Below are 22634 nucleotides of genomic sequence, written 5' to 3'. Positions count from 1 at the left end.
GACACTATACATAGAAAATCCTAAAGATGCCACCAGAAAAATACTAGAGTTAATTAATGAATTTGGTAAAGTTGCAGGATACAAAATTAATGCACAGAAATCTCTTGCATTCCTATACAGTAACAACAAAAGATCAAAAAGAGAAATTATGGAAACAATCCCATTTACCATTGCAACAAAAAGAATAAAATACCCAGGAATAAACACATCTAAGGAGGTAAAGGACCTGTACTCATAAAACCATAAGACACTGATAAAAGAAATCAAAGAGGACACAACAGACAGAGATATACCATGTTCTTCAACTGGAAGAATCAATATTGTGAAAACGACTATACAACCCAAAGCAATCTACAGATTCAATGCAATCCCTACCAAATTACCAATGGCATTTTTCACAGAATTAGAACAAAAAACTTTACCATTTGTATGGAAACACAAAAGACCCTGAATAGCCAAAACAATCTTGAGAAAGAAAAACGGAGCTGGAGGAATCAGGCTCCCTGACTTCAGACTATACTACAAAGCTACAGTAATCAAGATAGTATTATCCTGACACAAAAACAGAAATATAGATCAATGCAACAGGATAGAAAGCCCAGAGATAAACCCACACACCTATGGTCACCTAATATATAACAAAGGAGGCAAGGATATACAATATACAGGAGACTGGAGAAAAGACAGTTTCTTCAATAAGTGGTGCTGGGAAAACTGGACAGCTACATGTAAAAGAATGAAATTAGAACACTCCCTAACACCATACACAAAAATAAACTCAAAGTGGATTAAAGACCTAAATGTAAGATAAGACACTATAAAATTCTTGGAGGAAAACATAGGAAGAAAACTCTTTGACATAAATCACAGCAAGATCCTTTTTGACCCACCTCCTAGAGTAATGAAAATGAAAGCAAAAAAAAAAAAAAAAAAAAACAAATGGGACCTAATGAAACTTTAAAGCTTTTGCACAGCAGAGAAAATCATAAACATGATGAAAAGACAACCCTCAGAATGGGAGAAAATATTTGCAAATGAAGCAACTGACAAGGGATTAATCTCCAAAATATACGAGCAGCTCATGCAACTCAATATCAAGAAAACAAACAACCCAATAAAAAAATGGGCTGGAGACCTAAATAGACATTTCTTGAAGAAGACATACAGATGGTCAAGAGGCACATGAAAAGATGCTCAACATCACTAATTATTAGAGAAATGCAGATCAAAACTACAATGAGGTATCACCTCACACCAGTCAGAATGGCCATCATCAAAAAATCTATAAACAATAAATGCTGGAGAGCGTGTGGAGAAAAGAGAACCCTCTTGCACTGTTGGTGGGAATGTAAATTGGTACAGTCACTATGGGAAGCAGTATGGAGGTTCCTTAAAAAATTAAAAATAGAACTACCATATGACCCAGCAATCCCACTACTGGTCATATACTCAGAGAAAAACATAATTCAAAAAGACACATGCACCCCAATGTTCACTGCAACACTATTTATAATAACCAGGACATGGAAGGAATCTAAATGTCCATCGACAGATGAATGGATAAAGAAGATGTGGTACATGTACAGAATAGAATATTACTCAGCCATAAAAAAGGAAAAAATTGGGTCACTTGTAGAGACATGGATGTACCTAGAGTCTGTCATACAGAGTTAAGTAAGTCAGAAAGAGAAAAACAAATATTGTATATTAATGCCGATACGTGGAATCTAGAAAAATGGTACAGATGAACCTATTTGTAGGGCAGGAATAGAGACGCAGATGTAGAGAACAGATGTGTGAACACGGGGTGGGGGTGGGATGAATTGTGAGACTGGGATTGACAAATATACACTACCATATGTAAAACAGATAGCTAGTTGGAACCTGCTGTATAGTGCAGGGAACGCAGCTCGGTGCTCTGTGGTGACCTACATGGGTGGGATCGGAGGGAGGGAGGGAGGTGGAAGGGAGGCCCCAGAGGGAGAGGACATATGTATACATATAGCTGATTCATTCTGTTCTACAGCAGAAACTAACACAACATTGTAAAGCAACTATATCCCAATTTTAAAAAAGTTAAGAAAAATCAAAGAACTGAAGACACAAGAAACACAACAGCCTTCAACCTCCCTTCTGTCACCTCCACCTCAAGACCCACCCACAATGGCACCTGATTCTTGCCTGTACCTTTATTATCTCAGAGAATTAGGCATTTGCTCTTTCCTGATCATGTATATATTCTATTCATGAACATTTCAGTGGTTTCTAGATTTTTCACTATCACTAACAATGCCCCAGTGAATTTCCTTATGCTAATCCCTTTGTGCTCTTGGGCACATCTGGAATTGCCCATGTTATTAGATAGATTAGTTCATCTGATCTGTCAGCAACCCCCTCTGTACAGTCAAACTTTGAAAAAGTTGAGCAGCCACACTGTCTAGGTCAGGAAAAAAAGACACATCAGCAATTCTAACTTTTCCCAACAGTACATTTACTGATCTCGCCTTTACTGAGATCTAACTGGTGTGAATGATTATTCAGCACAGTTCACTGATGTTACTTAGATGTGGTCAATACAGGGCAATGTGAACAGACTGCTGAATATGAAGAGCCTAATAGTTGCTCTATAAGTTGTTCATGGCATTATGAGAACATTTGTTCTCCTAAAAGCTCAGGATGCCAACTCCTTCTTAATAAAACATTAGTTTAGCTTTATTGGGTTGCAATCAACCTCTTTGTCATGGACTGCCTAATCTTAAAAATAAAAGGAAGTTACAGATGCAGTTCAATCAATCTACCAGACTGCAACACAAGACTCTAATCTATAAGAAAAAAGCTTAGGTAAACAATTATACTCTTGGCCATAGAGACCACATGGTATAATTACTCATATGTCATCTGTTGTTTACTCTCTAAAGAAAACCATTGGCTTCCTACAAGGGGAAGGTTGCTATTTTTGCTGTTATTTTCATTCTACAGGAAGTTTTTTTTCCTCAATTATTGGCACAAAGATGCCCTAACTATTTGGCACAGGATATTTCACACTGTAAGTGTCTTGGCAGTTTTGGAATCTCTTTGAAAATACTGTACAGTATAAATGGGCAGAGATTAAGACCATCTCTTTTAGAACACATAGGGATAATCAACAGAATGGATTTCTTGGCTGTAATTTTTCCCCTTTGTATTATTATAAATGATGTATCAGGTACCACTGACTGATAATCTGAACAACAGTTGTAAGACCTCAATACCAGAAACAAAAGATAACAAAAACACTTTTGCCTCTTTGAATTATTATCAGTAAATTCCGTTGATTCAAAACAGTACAAAAGCACAAGTTGAGAGTGTTCTCAACTTGTGCTTCATCTTTGTAGGGAAAAAGAAGAGCAGGGGATTAGGGTGGCCAATCCCCAGCAATATGTTTCCGCTGGAAAGGACGAGGCAGCATCGTGTAATAGAGAGAACATCAGATTGGAAATCAGTCAGACTGTGGGCGTCAGGATCTTCAACAGTAAAATGGAGATAATAATACTAATTTTCAGAATTATAGGAATGAGCAAAAAAGAATACAAAGCTCCTGACACATATTAACTACTCCATCAAAGCTGGTTTTCTTTCCCTTCAATAGTTTCTGCTACCAACCAGCATGGTATAAGTCAAAGATATTGTTGGCATCACTCAGCGCCATTCACTTCAAAGGGAAATATTAATCTAGAATGAAGTTTTGGTGATCATAGGATTCATTATAAGAGCTGCGCTCAAACTAGTTGTCTGCCATCATGCTATAGTTACCATCCGAGATACAATTTAGAAATAAAATTCACAGTTAGCCAGTTTAGTCAAGTCTTTCACCCATATGTCTGAGTTTCTTGGTAAAAATACCAATATAAGTAGAAGGAGATTTTGTCGAATCTTCAAAGGATGTGGGCCTTTGCTCCAATCACTGGCCCCTTTTCACATTAAGAAGGTAAAATGCCCTTGTTCTGGGATGAAAAATATTATATCCTGGCTTTCCAATGCGTGAATTTCCTTGTTTGTTCTGCATCCTAAAACACTATTTCCTATGTCCTAGGCCAAGGCTTTATTACCTAAGTATTGCTTCAACATTTTGCAAACACCCTCAACCTACTCCCTTGCAAGCATCCTTGGCCCCCTGATCCCTTATCCTTGATCCCTGAGCTCCCTGATTCTTTTCATCTTGCTCACCTGACTAAACCCCCACTCTGGTTAAATCCAGCTCACCTACTTCAGCATCTATATACCTGTGACTAAACACGGGTGGAGTAAACACATAATCATGCTCATAGATACTAATGAAATGTATGACCACTAGCCTCACATGGACCTTAGTGCTGCACAGCAAACCTGCTGAATTTAACCTTGGCCACTCACTGCTCCACTCTCTACACAGCTGTTTCATGCCTCCTCCTCACCTCCGCACCATCCTTACTCTCAGTTGATAACTGTGTTTCCTCTTTTACTGAGAAAATAAGAGCAATCAGAACAAAGCTTCCACTGTATATTTACTTATTTGTCGTGCCTCCCCCTCCCCCTATTAGTATGTGACAGAAGGAACTTTGTATCTCCAGGACCTAGAACAGTCTCTGCACCATAATGTTTGCTCAATCAGCATTGTTGCTTGGGAAAAAAAAATAGATAACATAAACGAAAAGAATAAATACTCCTAGAAGAGTCATGAGAAGGCTCATGTTAAGTAACTCTGTTGCCCAAGGCTGAATCAAAAGTAAGATAACTGTGTCCAAGTTCAATGCTCTAGACTCAAATCATTTTGATATTATGGTATTATCATGAAATCTCATCTGCTCTTTCCCAAAAGTTCCATGGTCCCCTTGGCTCAATTTAAAAAGTTGAAAGACACATTTTTGTGCCAAGTTTTCAAAACATACCTTCTGTTACTGCTACTTCACAAGGATAGTAGGACGATTGCTTAAGGTCATAAATATTTTATTTCTCTTGAATTTTGCATATATTTACAACTAGCATGAATAATAGAAAGTAGCTCATATACACCATTCATAGTTACATTCTGCAATACTTTTTCAGAAATCTGTTATGTATTTGAAAGGTGTGGAGGAGTCTCAAAATAATAGTCTATTTAAAATAAGCCCTTCCACTACAAATTCTGGCAGTGCAAAGAGATATTTTACTCTAATGCTTTTCACAATGGGGTTTGATTTTCCCTAAAAATTCTAATTTACATCTCTATTGAACACATAGCTCAAAAATCAAGTGGTCTGAGTTGTCTGGAGTTTATTTGAATGGAGTTCATTTTTGTAAGAATAAAATTATGCATTTAAAAGAAAAGGAGCTCAATGAGTGGACGTGAGGAGGCAGAGAGATGGAGGTAGAGGCAGATAAATGGAGTGGTACTAACTTGAGAAATAAAGGTCAGCCCTTCAGTATTAGCACCCTTTCCCCAGCCTCATTGTAAAATGCTGCCAACTTTCAGTTTCCATAAATAGACACCATCATTAACGTTCAGCAGGTCAGAACTGTGAGAAAGTACTATACTTTTCTTGGCCAATTTTAGCTGTGCCATAAAATCACTTAAAGTAAATGAGAAAAAACAATAATCATCAAATATAAATGTAAATAAAAGTGTAAATATTTTTGAGGGAAAAGTCTATGACATAAAAGTTTTTTACTCAGTCTGACTATCATTCACGTGTGATGGCAGGAGAAATTCATTTGAAGAATATGTTAGGTCACAAGTCATATGCCAATCATTTATATTTTATTTTAAAATATAGCTCTTTAGCAAAATTTACAAACAACTCATGTAGCTCAATATCAAAAAACCAAACAATCCGATCAAAAAATATGCAGAAGACCTACATAAACATTTCTCCAAAGACACACAGATGGCCAAGAGGCACATGGAAAGATGCTCAACATCGTTAATTATTAAAGAAATGCAAATCAAAACCACAATGAGATATCACCTCACACCAGTCAGAATGGTCATCATCAAAAAGTCTACAAGGGAACCCTCCTACACTGTTGGTGGGAATGTAAATTGGTACAGCCACTGTGGAGAACAGTATGGAAGTTCCTTAAAAACTAAAAATAGAGCTACCCTATGACCCAGCAATCCCACTCCTAGGCATATATCCAGAGAAAACCATAATTCAAAAAAGATGCATGCATCCCGATGTTCATTACAACACTGTTTACAATAGCCAGGACATGGAAACAATGTAAATGTCCACAGACAGAGGAATGGATAAAGAAGATCTGGTACATATATACAATAGAATATTACTCAGCCATAAAAAAGAATGAAACAGTGCCATTTGCAGAGAGGTGGATGGACCTAGAGATTGTCATACAGAGTGAAGTAAGTCAGAAAGAAAAACAAATATCGAATAATATCACTTATATGTGGATTCTAGAAAAATGGTACAGATGAACTTATCAGCAAAGCAGAAATACAGTCACAGATGTAAAGAACAAACTTATGGTTACCAAGGGGGGAAGAGGGGTGGGACGAACTGGGAGATTGGGATTGACATATATATAAACTACAAATAATAAATGCTAGAGAGCAATCCCACTCCTGGGCATATATCCAGAGAAAAACGTGATTTGAAAGGTTACATGCACCTCAATGTTCATTGCAGTACTGTTTACAATAGCCAAGACATGGAAGCAACCTAAATGTCCATCGACAGATGAATGGATATAGAAGATGTGATAGGGCCTCCCTGGTGGCGCAAGTGGTTGAGAGTCCGCCTGCCGATGCAGGGGATACGGGTTCGTGCCCCGGTCTGGGAGGATCCCATATGCCGCGGAGCGACTGGGCCCGTGAGCCATGGCCGCTGGGCCTGCGCGTCCGGAGCCTGTGCTCCGCAACGGGAGAGGCCACAACAGTGAGAGGCCCACATACCGCAAAAAGAAAGAAAAAAAAAAAAAAAAAGAAGATGTGATATATATATATACAATGGAATATTACTCAGCCATTAAAAATATTGAAATAATGCCATTTGCAGCAACATGGATGGACCTGGAGATTATCATACTAAGTGAAGTAAGTCAAACAGAGAAAGACAAATATTATATGATATTGCTTATATGCAGAATCTAAAAAAAATGATACAAATGAACTTATTTACAAAACAGAAACAGACTCACAGACTTAGAGAACGAACTTATGGTTACCAGGGGGGAAGGGTGGGGAGGAGGGACAGATTGGGAATTTGGGATTGATATGTACACACTGCTATATTTAAAATAGATAACAGGCAAGGACCTACTGTATAGCACAGGAAACTCTGCTCAATACTCTGTAATAACCTAAATAGGAAAATAATTTTAAAAAGAATAGATACATGTATATATGTATAACTGAGTCACTTTGCTGTACACCTGAAACTAACACAACATTGTTAATCAACTCTACTCCAATAAGAAATAAAAATTTTTAAAAATATATATAGCACTTTAAGATACAGTCAGCTAGGGCCTCCCTGGTGGCACAGTGGTTGAGAGTCCGCCTGCCGATGCAGGGGATACGGGTTCGTGCCCCGGTCTGGGAGGATCCCATATGCCGCGGAGCGGCTGGGCCCGTGAGCCATGGCCGCTGGGCCTGCGCATCCAGAGCCTGTGCTCCGCAATGGGAGAGGCCACAACAGTGAGAGGCCCGCATACCGCAAAAAGAAAAAAAAAAAAAAGATACAGTCAGCTATTAGCTGCAGGTTTTCCATAGATGTGTCTCATCAAGTTGAGGAAGTTCCCCTCTATTCCTACTTTGCTGAGAGTTTTATCATGAACAGGTGTTGGGTATTGTGAAATGCTTTTTCTATGCCAACTGATATGATCAAATGAATTTTCTTCTTTAACCTGCTGTTGGTACAATGAATTAGAGTGATTGTTTTTTGAATTTTGAACCAGCTTTGCATATGTGGAAGAAATCCCAGTTGGTCATTATGTGTAATTCTTTTAATATGTCATTGCAATCTACTCTTGTTGAGGATTTTTACATCTACATTCATGAGAAATGTTGGTTTGTAATGTCTTCTGGTTTTGGTATGATGGTACAGCTGCCTCATAAAATGAGTTAGGAGAGTTCTCTGTACTACTATTTTCTGGAAGAGACTGTGAATTCACCAATGAAACCATCTGCACTTCTTATTTGGAAAGTTTATTAATTATTAACTTATTTAATAGATATAGGACAATTCAGGTTACCTGTTTCTCCTAGTGTGTGTTCTGGTAGTTTGTGTCTTTCAAGGAATTGGCCCACTTTAACTAAGTTATCAATTCAGTGGCTATCAAGTAGTTCAAAGTATTTCTTTACATGCTTTTATGCCCACGAAATATGTTGTAATGGCCCTTCTTTAATTCTTTGTATTGGTAATTCGTGTCTTCTCCATTTTTCTTGGTTAGCCTGGCTAGAGGTTTGTTAACTTTAATATTCTTTTCTAAGAGTCAGCTTTGAGTTACAGTGATTCTCTTGAATGTTTTTTCTGTTTTCTATTTCATTGATTTCTACTCTAAAGTTTATTACTTCTTGTCTTCAGCTTGCTTTGGCTTAAATTGCTCTTCTTTGTCTAGTTTTCTAAGGTGGAAGCTTAGGTTATTAATTTTATAACTTTCTTCATTCAAATATATGCATTTAATGACATACATTTTCCTCTAAGCACTGCTTTTGCTGCATCTCAGAAATTTGATATGTTATATTTTAATTTTCATTTAGTTCAAGATACTTTTCTAATTTATCTTAAGGCTTCTTCTTTAACCCATGGGCTATTTAGAAATGTGTTAATTTCCAAATATTTGGGGGGTTTCTAGTTGCTTTCTCTCATTGATTTCTAGTTTAACTCCATTGTGATCTAAGAACATACCTTGCAAGATTTCTATCCTTTTAAATTTGTCAAAGTATGTTTTATGGCCGGAATATGATCTATCTAGTGAATGTTCCATGTAAGTTTGAGAAGAATATGTATTCTACTGCTATTGGATGGAGCACCTTGAATTTTAAAATGAAGGAGCATTAAACCTAAACACGATTAAAAGACTATTCTATTTAAAAATAGTATTTAAATTTATCCTAAACTTCCTAGACACTGGCTCTAAGAGTAAAGGCAGAGAAACAGGTAGTACATGTCGAAAAGTGAATATTCTATCTTCCAGGAGATTATTTAACACACACATTTTCAGAAATAGTCACAAATGAATTTCTCTCATACTTTAAATGCTCTGCACATCATAAAATTTTCCTCTTGCAATTTGTTGCTAACCAGAAACTAAGCATATGTATATACACACACACACTTATATAATATACATATGAATTCATATGCAGGGAATAAACCTAATGCAATTTTTCTATGACTATGATTACAGTTGAAAAGATTAAAACTTCTGTGCCAGTTTTTTTAAAGAGGTAAGAAAAGGCAATGTTTGCTAAATATAAAGAAAACATTCATTTTCAATCTCCTAAGATATTATTAAAAATAACATTTCATAAAATCTTCTGAGGGTATTTGAAATTCTGCATTTATATGACACCAGTTTCTAATTTAAACATAATTGGAGAGAACAAAATGAGAGTAAATTACATATAAAAGGGGGTAAAAGCACATGCCACTGACTAATGTTTTCTATAGCAGTCTCTCTGAATATTATAGTCAATAAGACTCCAATCAGAATGTTTGCATTTTGCCAGCCGCTTTCTGAATGACAAAATTGTTCTTTACATAATTAAACAACATCTACCCAAGAGAATCTACAGAAACCAAATAAATAAAGGGAGAAAAGTAACCTGGAAAAGTCAACTAATCAAGCTCTAATCAATGTAACAAAATTCAATCAACTAATCAACTGTGTTCTAATAGGACATCACCCAAACAATCCCACAAGCTTTGCTTCTAAAGCTAAGTATGATAGAAGGTGTTGAAACTCCCATTATATTGATTCAAAATTAATAATGCTCTATGAAATCTCTTCCTTATATCTCATCTCAATTCCTCTTATAATTTAACTTATAATTTAAGTTAACCGATGAATATTTCAATGTTCTACTTCCATTCAAACAATATGATTGAATAAAATGATTCTGGACAATTACTAGAATGAATAAAGCAAAAGAACGGCCACACAGTAAAATTTTGTTTTCAAGTTCAACCAATGGATGCTGTTAAAATAATAATAATAATATATTTAAATGACAGGCTAATCCTTAAGTATGGTGATTCTTTTGAAAATTACCTTTTGTTGAATCATCCTCTATTGGCTGTTTGAACAATGTAATGTCCTTGAAAGTGCATAGGAACAAAACCACCTTTTCATGTTCATTTCTTATTGGTGCAATTTGCATATAAAACCAAACAGGGGTTCCTGTAAAAGAGAGAAAGGACAACAGAGCGTGACATAACCACCACGATGATATCATCTCCTGCTTTCCTTCCTCCTTCAGCTGCCAACTTCTATGCCAGGAATCAGCACCAAAACAATAGTATTTTAATTGCTGAAAAGAATCAAAACACCTTTCATTTTATATCAACTACCAGTTGCTCAAAAATTAATGAACATATTTTTCAACCCAAAAGATCAAAATTTGAAAGTAAAGCATGGGGTGTCATTTCACAATGCAGTGGAATAAAGGCAGTCTTGCTATTTAAGCAATGCCAGCATCACCTTTAGATCTGGGTCCCTACACCACTGCTGCTCTCACCACCTCCTTTCCATAGTCTCACCAAGTGTGAGCATTCCTCCTTGTCACTTTGAGAAGTTTTTCCAGTCGACTTCAACATCAATACCTGATGCTCTGATAAGTATTCCTCTTTGAGAAACTTTTGGAATGTTGCTTCTATCTCAAGACTCTCTCATCAGTCAGACAGACTTATAACTCTGTGGCTCTGACCACATCCCCACATCATAGAGATATGATGTCAGCAACAGTAGAAGCCTGATGTACACAGAGCTATACCTGAAGCGTTTAAGGCAGTGTTAAAGAAAAAAAAAAAAATGTCCCCAGGCCTTGAAAGTCTCAGGCATCTTCATGAGACACTGCTTCCAACCTCCCTCGCTCCAAGTATGAGGCTGGTCTCTGTCACCATGTTCTTCAAACAGTGGCTCCTACAGACTCCAGAGGACACAGAGTTTCAAAGCATTCAAGGCTTAGGATTTGAACAAATTAGAAACTGGCAATGGGTCAAATAATAAATATCTGAAGACACAAGAAATGCCTTCAAAGGAGTAATTACCCATTAAATGATAAAACACTGAGGGAATGTTCCATCAGAATCAAAAAGACACATTTTCCATGATAGTCTTTCCAAGCCACAGGCAGTAAAGCCTCTCCAAATATTCATTCTTAAAGACATAAAGTCTTCTGTCAGTTTGGGATTTGGGGAGTGAAATGTGCAGCTGTTAATAATCTCTAGGTGAGAGTTGATAGCCTGTTAGTGACTTCCAATGAAAACCAATAAGAAGCACCTCCACACCTGTGGCCAAAAATTGTCAGGTAACGATATCACCACAAAGGGGAATTTGCCATTTACCCAAGAATGGGTGACTTAACTACTGGGTGCTAGAAGTCAGGGAATTCGAGAGAGGAGATTTCTATAAATATTCAGTTCTGACAACCAGGTCCTTTGCAACCCCAGGGGGCCTACAGAGGACAGGGCCTTTTCCAAAATGATTACAGGATGAGACAGGGACCTCAAAAACAATCACACCATCTCCCAGAAAGGCTTGTTCTTTGTTTTCTGCTTCTTATTTTATAGTGTGTCCAGGAACTGTGAGTGATGTACAGAGTTTGACAAATCACCAGGCCCAGACGCTAGCAGATACATGGCCTATGGCTGTTCCAACACAGTGAGCTTGAGGCAGCAAGGTTATAAACAGAGAGAAAGGGGTATTAAAAACAAGTCGTTTTCCAAGGTCTGCTAGAAATCTGAACAGAAAGAGATGATGTTACAGTTCATACCTTCCTATGAAAACAGCAACTTTTCAAATTTTGGGATTTAGTCAGAGCTGTTTTTAAAATTGTTTTCAGATATCACGGTATACTATTTTCAGGTTTAGTCACAGGCTCCGACTTCTCCAAGTAGGCTGAGTTTTTGCTGAGTGGTTGGTGAAATATCCATATTCTGGATTTGGGGTTCAAGGAGACGGGAAGTCTGGGAGAGTTAGGTAGAGAGGCCTGTAGCTGCTGGAAACTCGAGGCAGTGCCCTGGCATTGATTATTTGGAGTTGCCCTAGATATCACAGTTCTGCCTTTGTGTAAACAGAAAGATCCATTTTCAGTCATCATCCCAGAGCCACTGCTTCTTTCTCAACAGTAGAAGCAGCCCACTGTTAATCAGAGCAATGGACCTAAAGAATAGAGGCTGCAAACTGAAATGTCGATCGTGACACATATTAAATCAGATACCTCAATCTCCCTGTCTGCAAATGGTGTTTAGCTAATTATTTAATGGAAGTGTTGGGAGGACTTGGCATTCAGGCATTCCCAAAACAGTTCTCTACAGGCATGTGAATTTTTCTAACATTAAAAAACGTCATAAGAACACACTTTTTTCAGTTGTTGTTCAAAAGTCTTTAGCTATTTACAAGATTTTTTAAAGCTGCTTTTAAGTATAGTAGAACTGCCTTATAATGCATGGATAATATCTATTCTTCATATTAAAGAAAAAAAACTCAATGCAGATACTTTCCAGAAGGGACAGGAGTTTTAATCTATAGTGCTATGGGCCATAACTCCTACTGGCTCTAAGCAGACAGCTACATGTTTATAGATACTGTATAGATCTGAAAAGAACCAGACAGGCCTGAACAAAGGTCAGACAATTATTACAAGCTATTAAAATAAATCAAACTATCCAAACCACCTTGGAAGGAAACTTTTGGAAATGTAATATTAAAGCTATTGTTAACATGATTTAAAGGATCTAAACAAAACAAAATTTCCACAAAGGTATTTTTGAGAAAATCAGAAACTATGGACTTGGCTTTGAAGCTTTAAAATCAGAAGAAGATTCATTTATTCTGTTTAAATCCCAGGGTTAAATGACCCTAGTAATACGGAATATTCTTAAATTACTTGCTAAACTCAAGGTACATACTGAAGTCATTCGAGGGATAACAACCCTATATGAAAATGACAGGGGGCATTCCCTGGTGGACAAGTGGTTAGGACTCTGCACTTCCAAGGCAGGGGGCACAGGATTGATCCCTGGTTGGGGAACTAAGATCCCACAAGACTCATGGTACAGCAAAAAAAAAAAAAAAAAAAAAAAAAAATTAAAGGGTGTTTTGGCATATGGGTCTACTACAGCTTATCAGTATGTATTTGGACCTAGTGAAAAAAAAAAACCAGAAAGCACCTAGAGACTGGCTTTTCTCTTGTAGAAGACAGGGCTGATCATTCAGAATGGATTGTTTTCTAGTTGGTAAGCCAATGGACATTTGGCTATGATGTCAAAGAGAAATACATTTTCAGCCTTGATTCTAAAATGAAAGATAAGATGATAGGACGTTCCTTAAATAAAACCACTGAAAGACCGGTGCTCCCATAACCAGGTGATACTGGTAATGGAACTTCACTACCACTGTGAAGCAATGTCTATGGTTGTTATTATCCCTATGATGGTCTATTAATAAAAAGAGAAACCTAAATGTAATTCTAAATATTCCATAGAGAACAAATGTTTAAGGTACAATGGAGAGGATAAATTATGCTCCACAAAACCCAACCAGCACTAAACACAGTACAAGCGCTTCCTGTTCAAGCTAGAATGCTTCCTGAACTGGGGAAGAATTTAGTAACCATCAATTTCCACTAAAGATAATAATTGGCTTTGCTATCATTTAACATTAACACTAAATAAGTTGACTCATCTTATGCAGTGACTGTTCTTTTTAAAAAAATAACTGTTTGGAAATGCAGCAAAAAAAGAAACAAAGTAAGTGACAATTCAAAGAAAACAAATTAGAAAGGAGACTTGGTTGATGAGTGTACTAGTTGGTTTTTTGTTTGGTTGGTTTTTTCCTCCAAACTCCAATGGAGAGTCTCATCAGACTCTCCCATAATTGCCTAAGACCCATATCATGAGGTCTTATGTGATTATATAACAGACAATTGACCACCCACAAATCCCATCATGGAGAACAGCAAACAACAATCAATACAAAGTTACCAGATGTGAGTGGCCCATCCTGAAAGTAATGACTACTTCCACTCAAAAGTCTAGCACAAAAACAGTCTGAGTCTAGCAAACAGCCATACTGGTAAAGATTCACCTCAGGTAGATACCATATACTCACGTCATCTACATATGTGTAGAAAGGTAATCAAACATACCCATTGACACCAATCAACTTTCCCTTTAACTGTAAGAAGAAATGAATGAATTTCTCTGTCATTTTTAGTTGCTGTCACAATTATAGGATCTTTACCATGAGTATTAATCACAGAACATTTCGCCACCTGACACAAAAAAATCACATTCAAGGGCCTCCCTGGTGGCGCAAGTGGTTGAGAGTCCGCCTGCCGATGCAGGGGATACGGGTTCGTGCCCCGGTCTGGGAGGATCCCATATGCCGCGGAGCGGCTGGGCCCGTGAGCCATGGCCGCTGAGCCTGCGCGTCCGGAGCCTGTGCTCTGCAACGGGGGAGGCCACAACAGTGAGAGGCCCGCATACCGCAAAAAAAAAAAAAAAAAAAAAATCACATTCAAAATGCATTATATTTTTCTTTCAGTCCTCAAAAGGTTGCTTTTTGTAAGTATTATTTATTAATTTTGCTATCTAATTTTTACAAGTACCTCTTGCCAAGAAAAGCAATAAAAGTTTTATATTCTCTCTACACTATAGCTTAACTACCACTTACCAAGACGTAATATTAATAAAGAGTTGACACACCTTATTGGTAATATAGATACCTACTGTTTTTCTTGTACAAAAGAACTTCAAAGCAGTTTGACTCGTAGTTGTCAAAAGTCTGCCTGACTTTCTCAATGGTTTTCTTGTCAGTCAATTCTCCATACATAAAACTGGAAAAAACACCAAACAATCCATTTCAGTTTTGTGTTCCTTTTCAAATGCTACATAAAATCATATATTTGTCTTTTTTTAATTACGTATTCAGATTTAGTTACAAAATATAATGTTGCTCCCACAAAATGAACTGAAATATTTAAACCATGTTTTAACCATGACTGCTAAACTTCCTGCTAAAATCTAGCTTTAGAAGTTATTTTGAACATACAGAGAGAGAGAAAGAGAGAGAGAAGCAGTCTTCACTTTACACAAGTCCAATATGCAGCAATTTTAGTTACTATGCTTTAGTTAAATAATACCAGTTTCCCAATAACACAGTTCAAATTTTGGTTTTCATAGTATACTAACTGAATGATAGCATAAAGTATAAACTTTGTTGCTAGCTCATCAGTCTACAAGTCACTAGTAAATAGCAAGTACACGTTACAATCAGTGACAAATCACACCACTTCTTTTAAAGCCTGTCAGTATTACTGTGCATCTACTACTACTCAGTTCATGCACAGAAAGAAGTGTGTAGTTGTGTTGTCTCCTTGTCTCTCAGTGGTAAACTAATATGACATTTTACAAAAATGGATAAACAAAAGCAGGAATTCACCATCAAAGATTAAAGGCTACCAAAGACATGTAAAGTGATAATGCTGGAAGTGAAATTCAGATTAAGCATAAATGAAGTTATTTCTTCTATAAGAATAGTAGGAATGTTGACACTGCTGTCATTTGAGAGGCTCTATATATGCAGGCAGAGGAACCTAATGAGGACAAACTTATCAACATAAATCAGGAAAGGGCCTGTTACAAGAAAGACCAAGGTTTTCCAGAGGAAGTCATACCAGTAAAAAAATCTTCGTATTAAAGGAGCCCTTGGAGGTGATTCACGATACTGAAAGTGGAATTCAAACTTAAAACGAGTATGACTGTTTGCTAAGAGATTTAAAAAAAAATGCTCTCTTCATATCATATTTAATATTACGAGAATGTAAGAATTGTTCAAATGACTTGTGATAGCTTTTTACAAAGAAATGAAACACTTTCAATGTTTCTAATGTTATAGATCACTAAATACTCTAATGTACAAAATAAATATTAGTTTGACTATTATTTTCATTTCCCTGCACTTATAACCAACAGTAAGAGATTTTTTAATGCTTTAACACTGTTAACGGTCACAGAACAATCATAATTTTTCAATTGAGTATTAATATCCTATTACATGGTTTCAGCTTGCATGGTCTTTTTTACACTCCCATACTACAATGAAATGTGAAGACTCTGTATTACACATATACTGCATTGGCATTCTCACTATTTATGAGGATTTTTCTGAAATATGTACAAGTAGAGCCAATGGAGGGAAAATAAAGAAGAGAAACTGAAGGAGACATATGCTATTACTACAGCACATACAAAACATAGATTAAAGAGTGAATGTCCACATACCACAAACATTTCCTAACATTTTAAATTATCTATTTTTTCTAAGAGAAACTCACCAATAGTCTGAGAATTTACAAAACAGAACTCAGTCAAGCACTACAAGCTTATAAAACCCTATTCCTGATGCTTTCCCAATCATCAGTTGTGCATCTGGTTTCAGATACCTAGTTCTACTAGTTGTTATAATTGTCCAGACCATTTCTTCCACCAGGAAAAAATGTGTGGCACTTGACTAAGTTTTTGAAGGCTCAAGTATATCTTTGTTATTGCTTTTCTTCGAGTTTTCAATAAATTAGCTTATCAGCCAGAGGTAAATCCAAGTGTGGTGGGGCCTGAAGCTTATACAATTTTAGGGGCCGTCTTTAAGGAAAGGAATGCAAAATTATAAAACAAAATTAGGTACAGAGGCTTGAAAGATATGCACTCAAGTAAAGGCCCCTGAAGGTTAAGATTCTTTATCCTCATGGGAAATCTGTTCCTGAATGTCTCAATCTAGAAAGTTTACAACATGAAAAGCATAGTTTGTTAGCAAGAGCCAGCAAAACTAGCAGCATTCAACCATGAAACTATATCACAACTAAAAATTACAGAGTATCCTGCGGTATTAAAAAATAAGTAAATAAAAATTCAAAAATTCCAAAAAATTACAGAGTAATGACCCATCTTATTGTAACACTAACCTAAGCAACTAGAATTCTAAAAACTAAGAAAGTAGATGAGGCAAACCAAAGGTTGTCCAATCTGCATTTTCAATACAATACTTTTCTCTTTTATAAAAAAGGAATTTTTAATTGTCATTATAATAGTAAAATAAACAAGAGAATATCAGAATAGGATGACAGACTCTAACTCCATAATCCTATAGCCAGACTAACACATGAAGCTTCAGAGGGCATTGAAAAGCCACTGTTCCTGTCAAAGCCTGAGTTTCAGCTCATGCGAGTTTTATGAAAATCTCCTGAGGGCATTATAATTAAATTAGAATTCCTCAGTTTAAGTGCACAAAGTCACCCTCTTTTCCTCCCCACAAATAAAACACTATTTAATACTGTTAATATTTTTTACAGACAAGTAAACTTTTTTATTGACTGTTATTTTTAACCTAAAGACACTAATAAAGAGAAAACATTAAAAATACAAAAAATAATAATAATAAGGGTAATTAAACTAAATAAATGTTTGTGGTCTTAAAGAAAAGAGAAAGTATTTACTCCTATTACTAAATGTCAGAGTCAATAGTTCAGTAAACCAAAACACAATATTCATAATTGGCCAACAGAAAAATATAAAAAAGAAATCATCTATAATATAACAAGCAACTAGGATAAAAATGGTAAAAAAATTAACTCGAATAGGATTAAAAATGTTACAACTCAAATTAAAAAAGAAGAAACTGTCTTAGAAATTGATGTAATAATAACACTTAAGAAGAAATACAACACAAGTCTGACTCAGCTAAAATGCTGAAGAGAAGGTGAAAACAAGCAATTTCTCAAATAAACTCTGAAAATTCTATAACCCATTCTTTAGCCCTCCCAATGCTAAAATAGACTGTCCTAAGAAAATAGGATCATTTTAAGAAAAAAATCCCAGCTTATTATACTCTGAATAATTTTTCAAAAATAGGTTTTATTTCTTACGCAGTTTCACTCATATTTTTATTTTAAGTTTTAAAACTACGTATTTCCAGAGACAGAACACATATTTGAAGTGGTAAAATGCAGCAGTTACATAACAAAAGATATTTCAAAATGACCTGAAAGAATGTCTGAAATGTATTATCCAACCTTCCAAAGCAAGTGTTCTGGAGATTAATTCAAACTTTGAAAGTGTTTCCACCCAAAGGTGTCCAAACCAAAACGACTAAATCAATGCTTCTGCATATTTTATGTGTATGGCACATTTGCTTACTTGCTCGGCATTTTTTATGTGTAAATGTTGAATTTCTTTACCGAGGTTTCCTGCAGCCTGATGGCAGATGGCTGAAGCTCAATGCAGTCTTTGAATGGTTAATGGAATTTGAAGGAAACCAAGATTTAGAAATGATAATCATCAGACTTTAGAAACTATATATCTATATAATAATCTTAAATACTTTTTATGTCTCTTATTGAATATCCTCCAGGAATATATAATGGGAATACTAAAAAATTACAGAACTTCCAATTACTCTCTTAGATAGCCAAGCTCCCCTTCAGTAATAATAAATGACTTCTACAACTGCACTGTTCTTATTGGAAGGAAAATAAAATTAGATGCACAGAAGCAATCTATCCCTGCTATAATATGGAGCAGCCACAATATAACAGAGGACCACTGCACTTAGAGGACCACTTACAATCTGTAAGGCTCATGGCCAAGTCGTATAACTTCTTAGTTCCCTCATCAGTAAAATGATGGTAATGTTAATATAACTCAGAGGGTGAGGATTAAAAGGATAATGCACATGAAGTTGCAAATTATAATGTACTGTACAATGACTTATTACTGGAATGCTTCTTATGGGTGGGGTTAGAAGCCCCTCCAGCCCAACCCTACTCCTTTGTTCCTCTACAATTCTAGGGCAAGGGTTGGGCCATGGCTGCTAATGGGCAGGGTCCCTGTGTCTTAAAGGGATACACACATCATTTTGTGTGTCTTCTTTCTTCGTGAGCCCATGACATTGAGGCATAAATTCACCCAGGGCCTGCTGCTGGATAATCTGGCCACTTACCTTGCCACACAACTAACTTGTGGGAAGACTTGATCTTGGGAGTAAGGTAGATTTCCTGAGGCCTGGCTTGGGCCATATCCAGCTTGCCTGAGCATTTGGCAGTATATCCTACCCTAGGAAACTTCTAGGACTAGGTGGTTTGGTTTATAGCAAGATTTACTTATTTTTGGATCCCTTGTTTTGCCATCAAAATCTCACAAACCAGCCTCATTATAACACCTGACAGTAAGTATGGCTATAATGTTGACAGACTTCCAAAGGAGAAAGGAATCTCACAAACTGAAAAAATATATAATCTAATCATGAGTGCTGCCAATCTATCTTAATCTGCTAATGGTCAACAATGTTCCTGGACTAATAAGCACACAAACATTCAGTCAACACTGAATGTTTCAACACTTTCACTCATTGTGAAGCAGAGCCCTCAGCCAAATGGAACCAGACTGACTGACATCCATCATGTGTAATGTTCTCTTGTTGACTGAGGTAACCCTGCGTTAATAAAACTACCTGTGAAAATACATCCAATAAAGTGGCTCTTAACATCTCTGCTTCATCGTCTAATTTGATAGTTTGGTTAAGAATTATTAACGGGCCTTCCAAAAAAGAAAAAAAACTGTATTTGAAAGCATCTATCTACTCCAATCTTCCCTACCTATCTGACTGCTCTTCTCACCCCTTTATCTTAAAAAACAAAAATAAATAAATGAAAAATAAATTTAAAAAGAAGTAGAACAGGTTTTTAAAAGGTTCAGGTTAGTCAAGGGTAAAATGCTAAAGTGGTTTCTACCTGACCTATGACAGTATGTCTCGAATGTCAGGGCTTTCTAAGGGTCCTGAGATAAGATCAGATGTTTTTAAATGCCATTCCCCCAATATCTACATACAATTTCCTTCAAACACGCAATACATTTTGTGTTCTTCAATAAAGAGCAACAGTCCAAAAGCTTGGAAATGAAATTATTGAAGAGTAAAATGAATATTTGAACTTCCTAGGAATCCAGAAATTTCATTAAAATATTTTTTGAAATTTTAGCTAAAATAAAAATGAGACAGTACATGGCACACATCGGATTTTTTTAAATAGAAATTTAGCTACTATTATAAAGTGCAAGGATATAGGAAAACCCTCGCTCATGGCTGCTGAGAGTACAAACAGAGGGCCATTCTGGACAGCAATCTGACAGCAGTTAATCTACAATTTCTGCATATATTCTACTATCCAGCAATCCTATTTCTGGGCATAGAGACAGACAACTTCTCCCATGGGAACACAAGAAGTTGTGTATGAGGATGTTTACCTCCAACTTGTTGGAGTAACAAAGTGTCAAAAGTTGGAGTTCAAGACTAGTAAAGTGGATAAAGAAAATGAAGGCTGTGAGGACACTGGAACACTATAAAACAGTCAGACATGATGAAATAGATTATGACATAGCAACATTAAAAAATATCAAAAACATAAAGGTGAGTGAAGAGAGTAAGAAACTGTATATCTTACTGCACGGTATGAATTATGTAGGCCTTAAAAACAAACACACACAAAGCAACATCATTTCAAGAATACACGTATTTATTAAACACATGGAAGATGGATTAGAAAGACATACAATGAACACACTAAAATGAATAACTATGGAAGATGAAGGGGAATGGAATGAAGGGGAAAATAAATAAAAGAAAAGAAGATAAAACAAAATAAAACAAATAAAAGGAAATTAAAATAAATAGACTGTGCCCAGAGAGATCCAAATGATAATAATGGGACAAACTGAGGAGTATGTTTAATTTGATTCTATGCACCTGGTCTAATGGGAGAAGGACTGGGAAAGACAAAGAAGGAAAAAGATAAGAAAACAGAATAAATATACAAATGTATAAATAATGTATAATAATATATAATGTATAAATAATCTTAGCCTCTTGATATTGTAAAATTACAAATTAATATTTGTCATTTTCCATAAAACTCACATTTGAATATTTTAAAAATAGGACATGTAATCTTTATGCAGTTACCACTTTAATCCTATCAATGTTAATCCATCTAGTGCAAGTTGTATACAAAGATGACTCTTTTTCAGCACATAAAGTATTCATATTTTTTCCTCACAAAGTGATACTCACTGATTTGTAGTTTCTTATTCTGTTATGTTTGTCTAAAACTTGTCATTATTAAAATCAGTAAAATTCTTTGATTTGTTTATAAGGCTACCCTCAGTATCAAATTATTTATCTCCATATTCAACTGGAATTCAGTGATTCCAAAACTGTATAACATTAGCTTTAACACTGTATTTCTAAATGTGTATAAAAGTTTCTTTCCTCCCTGTTTCCTTGTGTATCATATTCAAAGGTTTTTATAGATTTATACAGGAAATGGAAAACAACTATATGTAAAAAAAAATTGGAATCATGATGCAGATATTGTTTTGAAATCTTTTTTGTTTATTTGGCTGGTTGGTTGATTTTTTTACTTAGTAATACGTTGTTAGCTTCTTTCAGTGTCATTATTCTTCCAACATATGATGTAGGAAGTTAGGGCTTTGCCATAATATTTTTTAATAAATATACTACCAGATGTTTTTATTATTTCCAGGTCTTCATTCTTCTAAAAAGTGCTTCAATGAAAGTAAAATGGGTGTAGTTTAATTTTTAAACAGAATGTAGAAGTTTGAAAGGGGCGTGCACTAAAATAAACTATGCCTTAAGAAAACCTGATAGGATTCAAACACTTGCTCATATATCAGATGCTAGTCTTCATTGCTCTGTGAGAGCATTCAATTGCTTGCAAGTTTTAGATTAGCAGAACACAATGGGCATTTGGTGCAATCAAGTAATAATTGTGTTAAGAATACTGTTATGTTTAACTAGTGATTACCAGTGGGGAGAGGGAAGAGGGGAGGGGTAAGATAAGGGTAGGGGATTAAGAGGTACAAACTACGATTTATAAATAAGCTACAAGGATATACTGTACAGTACAAGAAATATAGCCAATATTTTACAATAACTTTAAATGGAGTATAATTTATAAAAATTTTGAATCACTGTTATACACCTGAAATTAATATAATCTTGTAAATTAACTATGCCTCAAGAAAAAAATTTTTAAAGAATATTGGTATTCGTAGAGAATGGACTTGACACAGGGAGGGGGAAGGGTAAGCTGCGACGAAGTGAGAGAGTAGCATTGACATATATACACTACCAAATGTAAAACAGGTAGCTAGTGGGAAGCAGCCGCATATCACAGGGAGATCAGCTCGGTGCTTTGTGACCATCTAGAGGGGTGGGATAGGGAGGGTGGGAGGAAGACTCAAGAGGGAGGGGATATGGGGATATATGTATACATATAGCTGATTTATTTTGTTATAAAGCAGAAACTAACACAACATTGTAAAGCAATTATACTCCACTAAAGATGTTAAAAAAATAAAAGAATACTGGTATTTTGAAAATAC

The 22634-nt window shown here is 35.9% G+C and overlaps 1 protein-coding gene across 1 annotated transcript in view; it reads right to left on the bottom strand.

The window, feature by feature from the left end:
- The window catches only part of KCNH5 (potassium voltage-gated channel subfamily H member 5), a 352691-nt gene that overhangs the window by 289013 nt on the left and 41044 nt on the right, over positions 1-22634 (bottom strand). Inside the window, exons 3-4 of the mRNA XM_060098063.1 lie at positions 14913-15019; positions 10231-10359 (exon numbers count right to left, since the gene is read on the bottom strand). Coding sequence (XP_059954046.1) covers positions 10231-10359; positions 14913-15019 — 236 coding nt within the window. The remainder of the gene's footprint in view (positions 1-10230; positions 10360-14912; positions 15020-22634) is intronic.

The sequence above is a fragment of the Mesoplodon densirostris genome, chromosome 4, assembly GCF_025265405.1.
Source record: "Mesoplodon densirostris isolate mMesDen1 chromosome 4, mMesDen1 primary haplotype, whole genome shotgun sequence".
In the NCBI taxonomy this organism is placed as follows: domain Eukaryota; kingdom Metazoa; phylum Chordata; class Mammalia; order Artiodactyla; family Ziphiidae; genus Mesoplodon; species Mesoplodon densirostris.
This window is presented reverse-complemented; position numbering and strand designations above follow the sequence as displayed.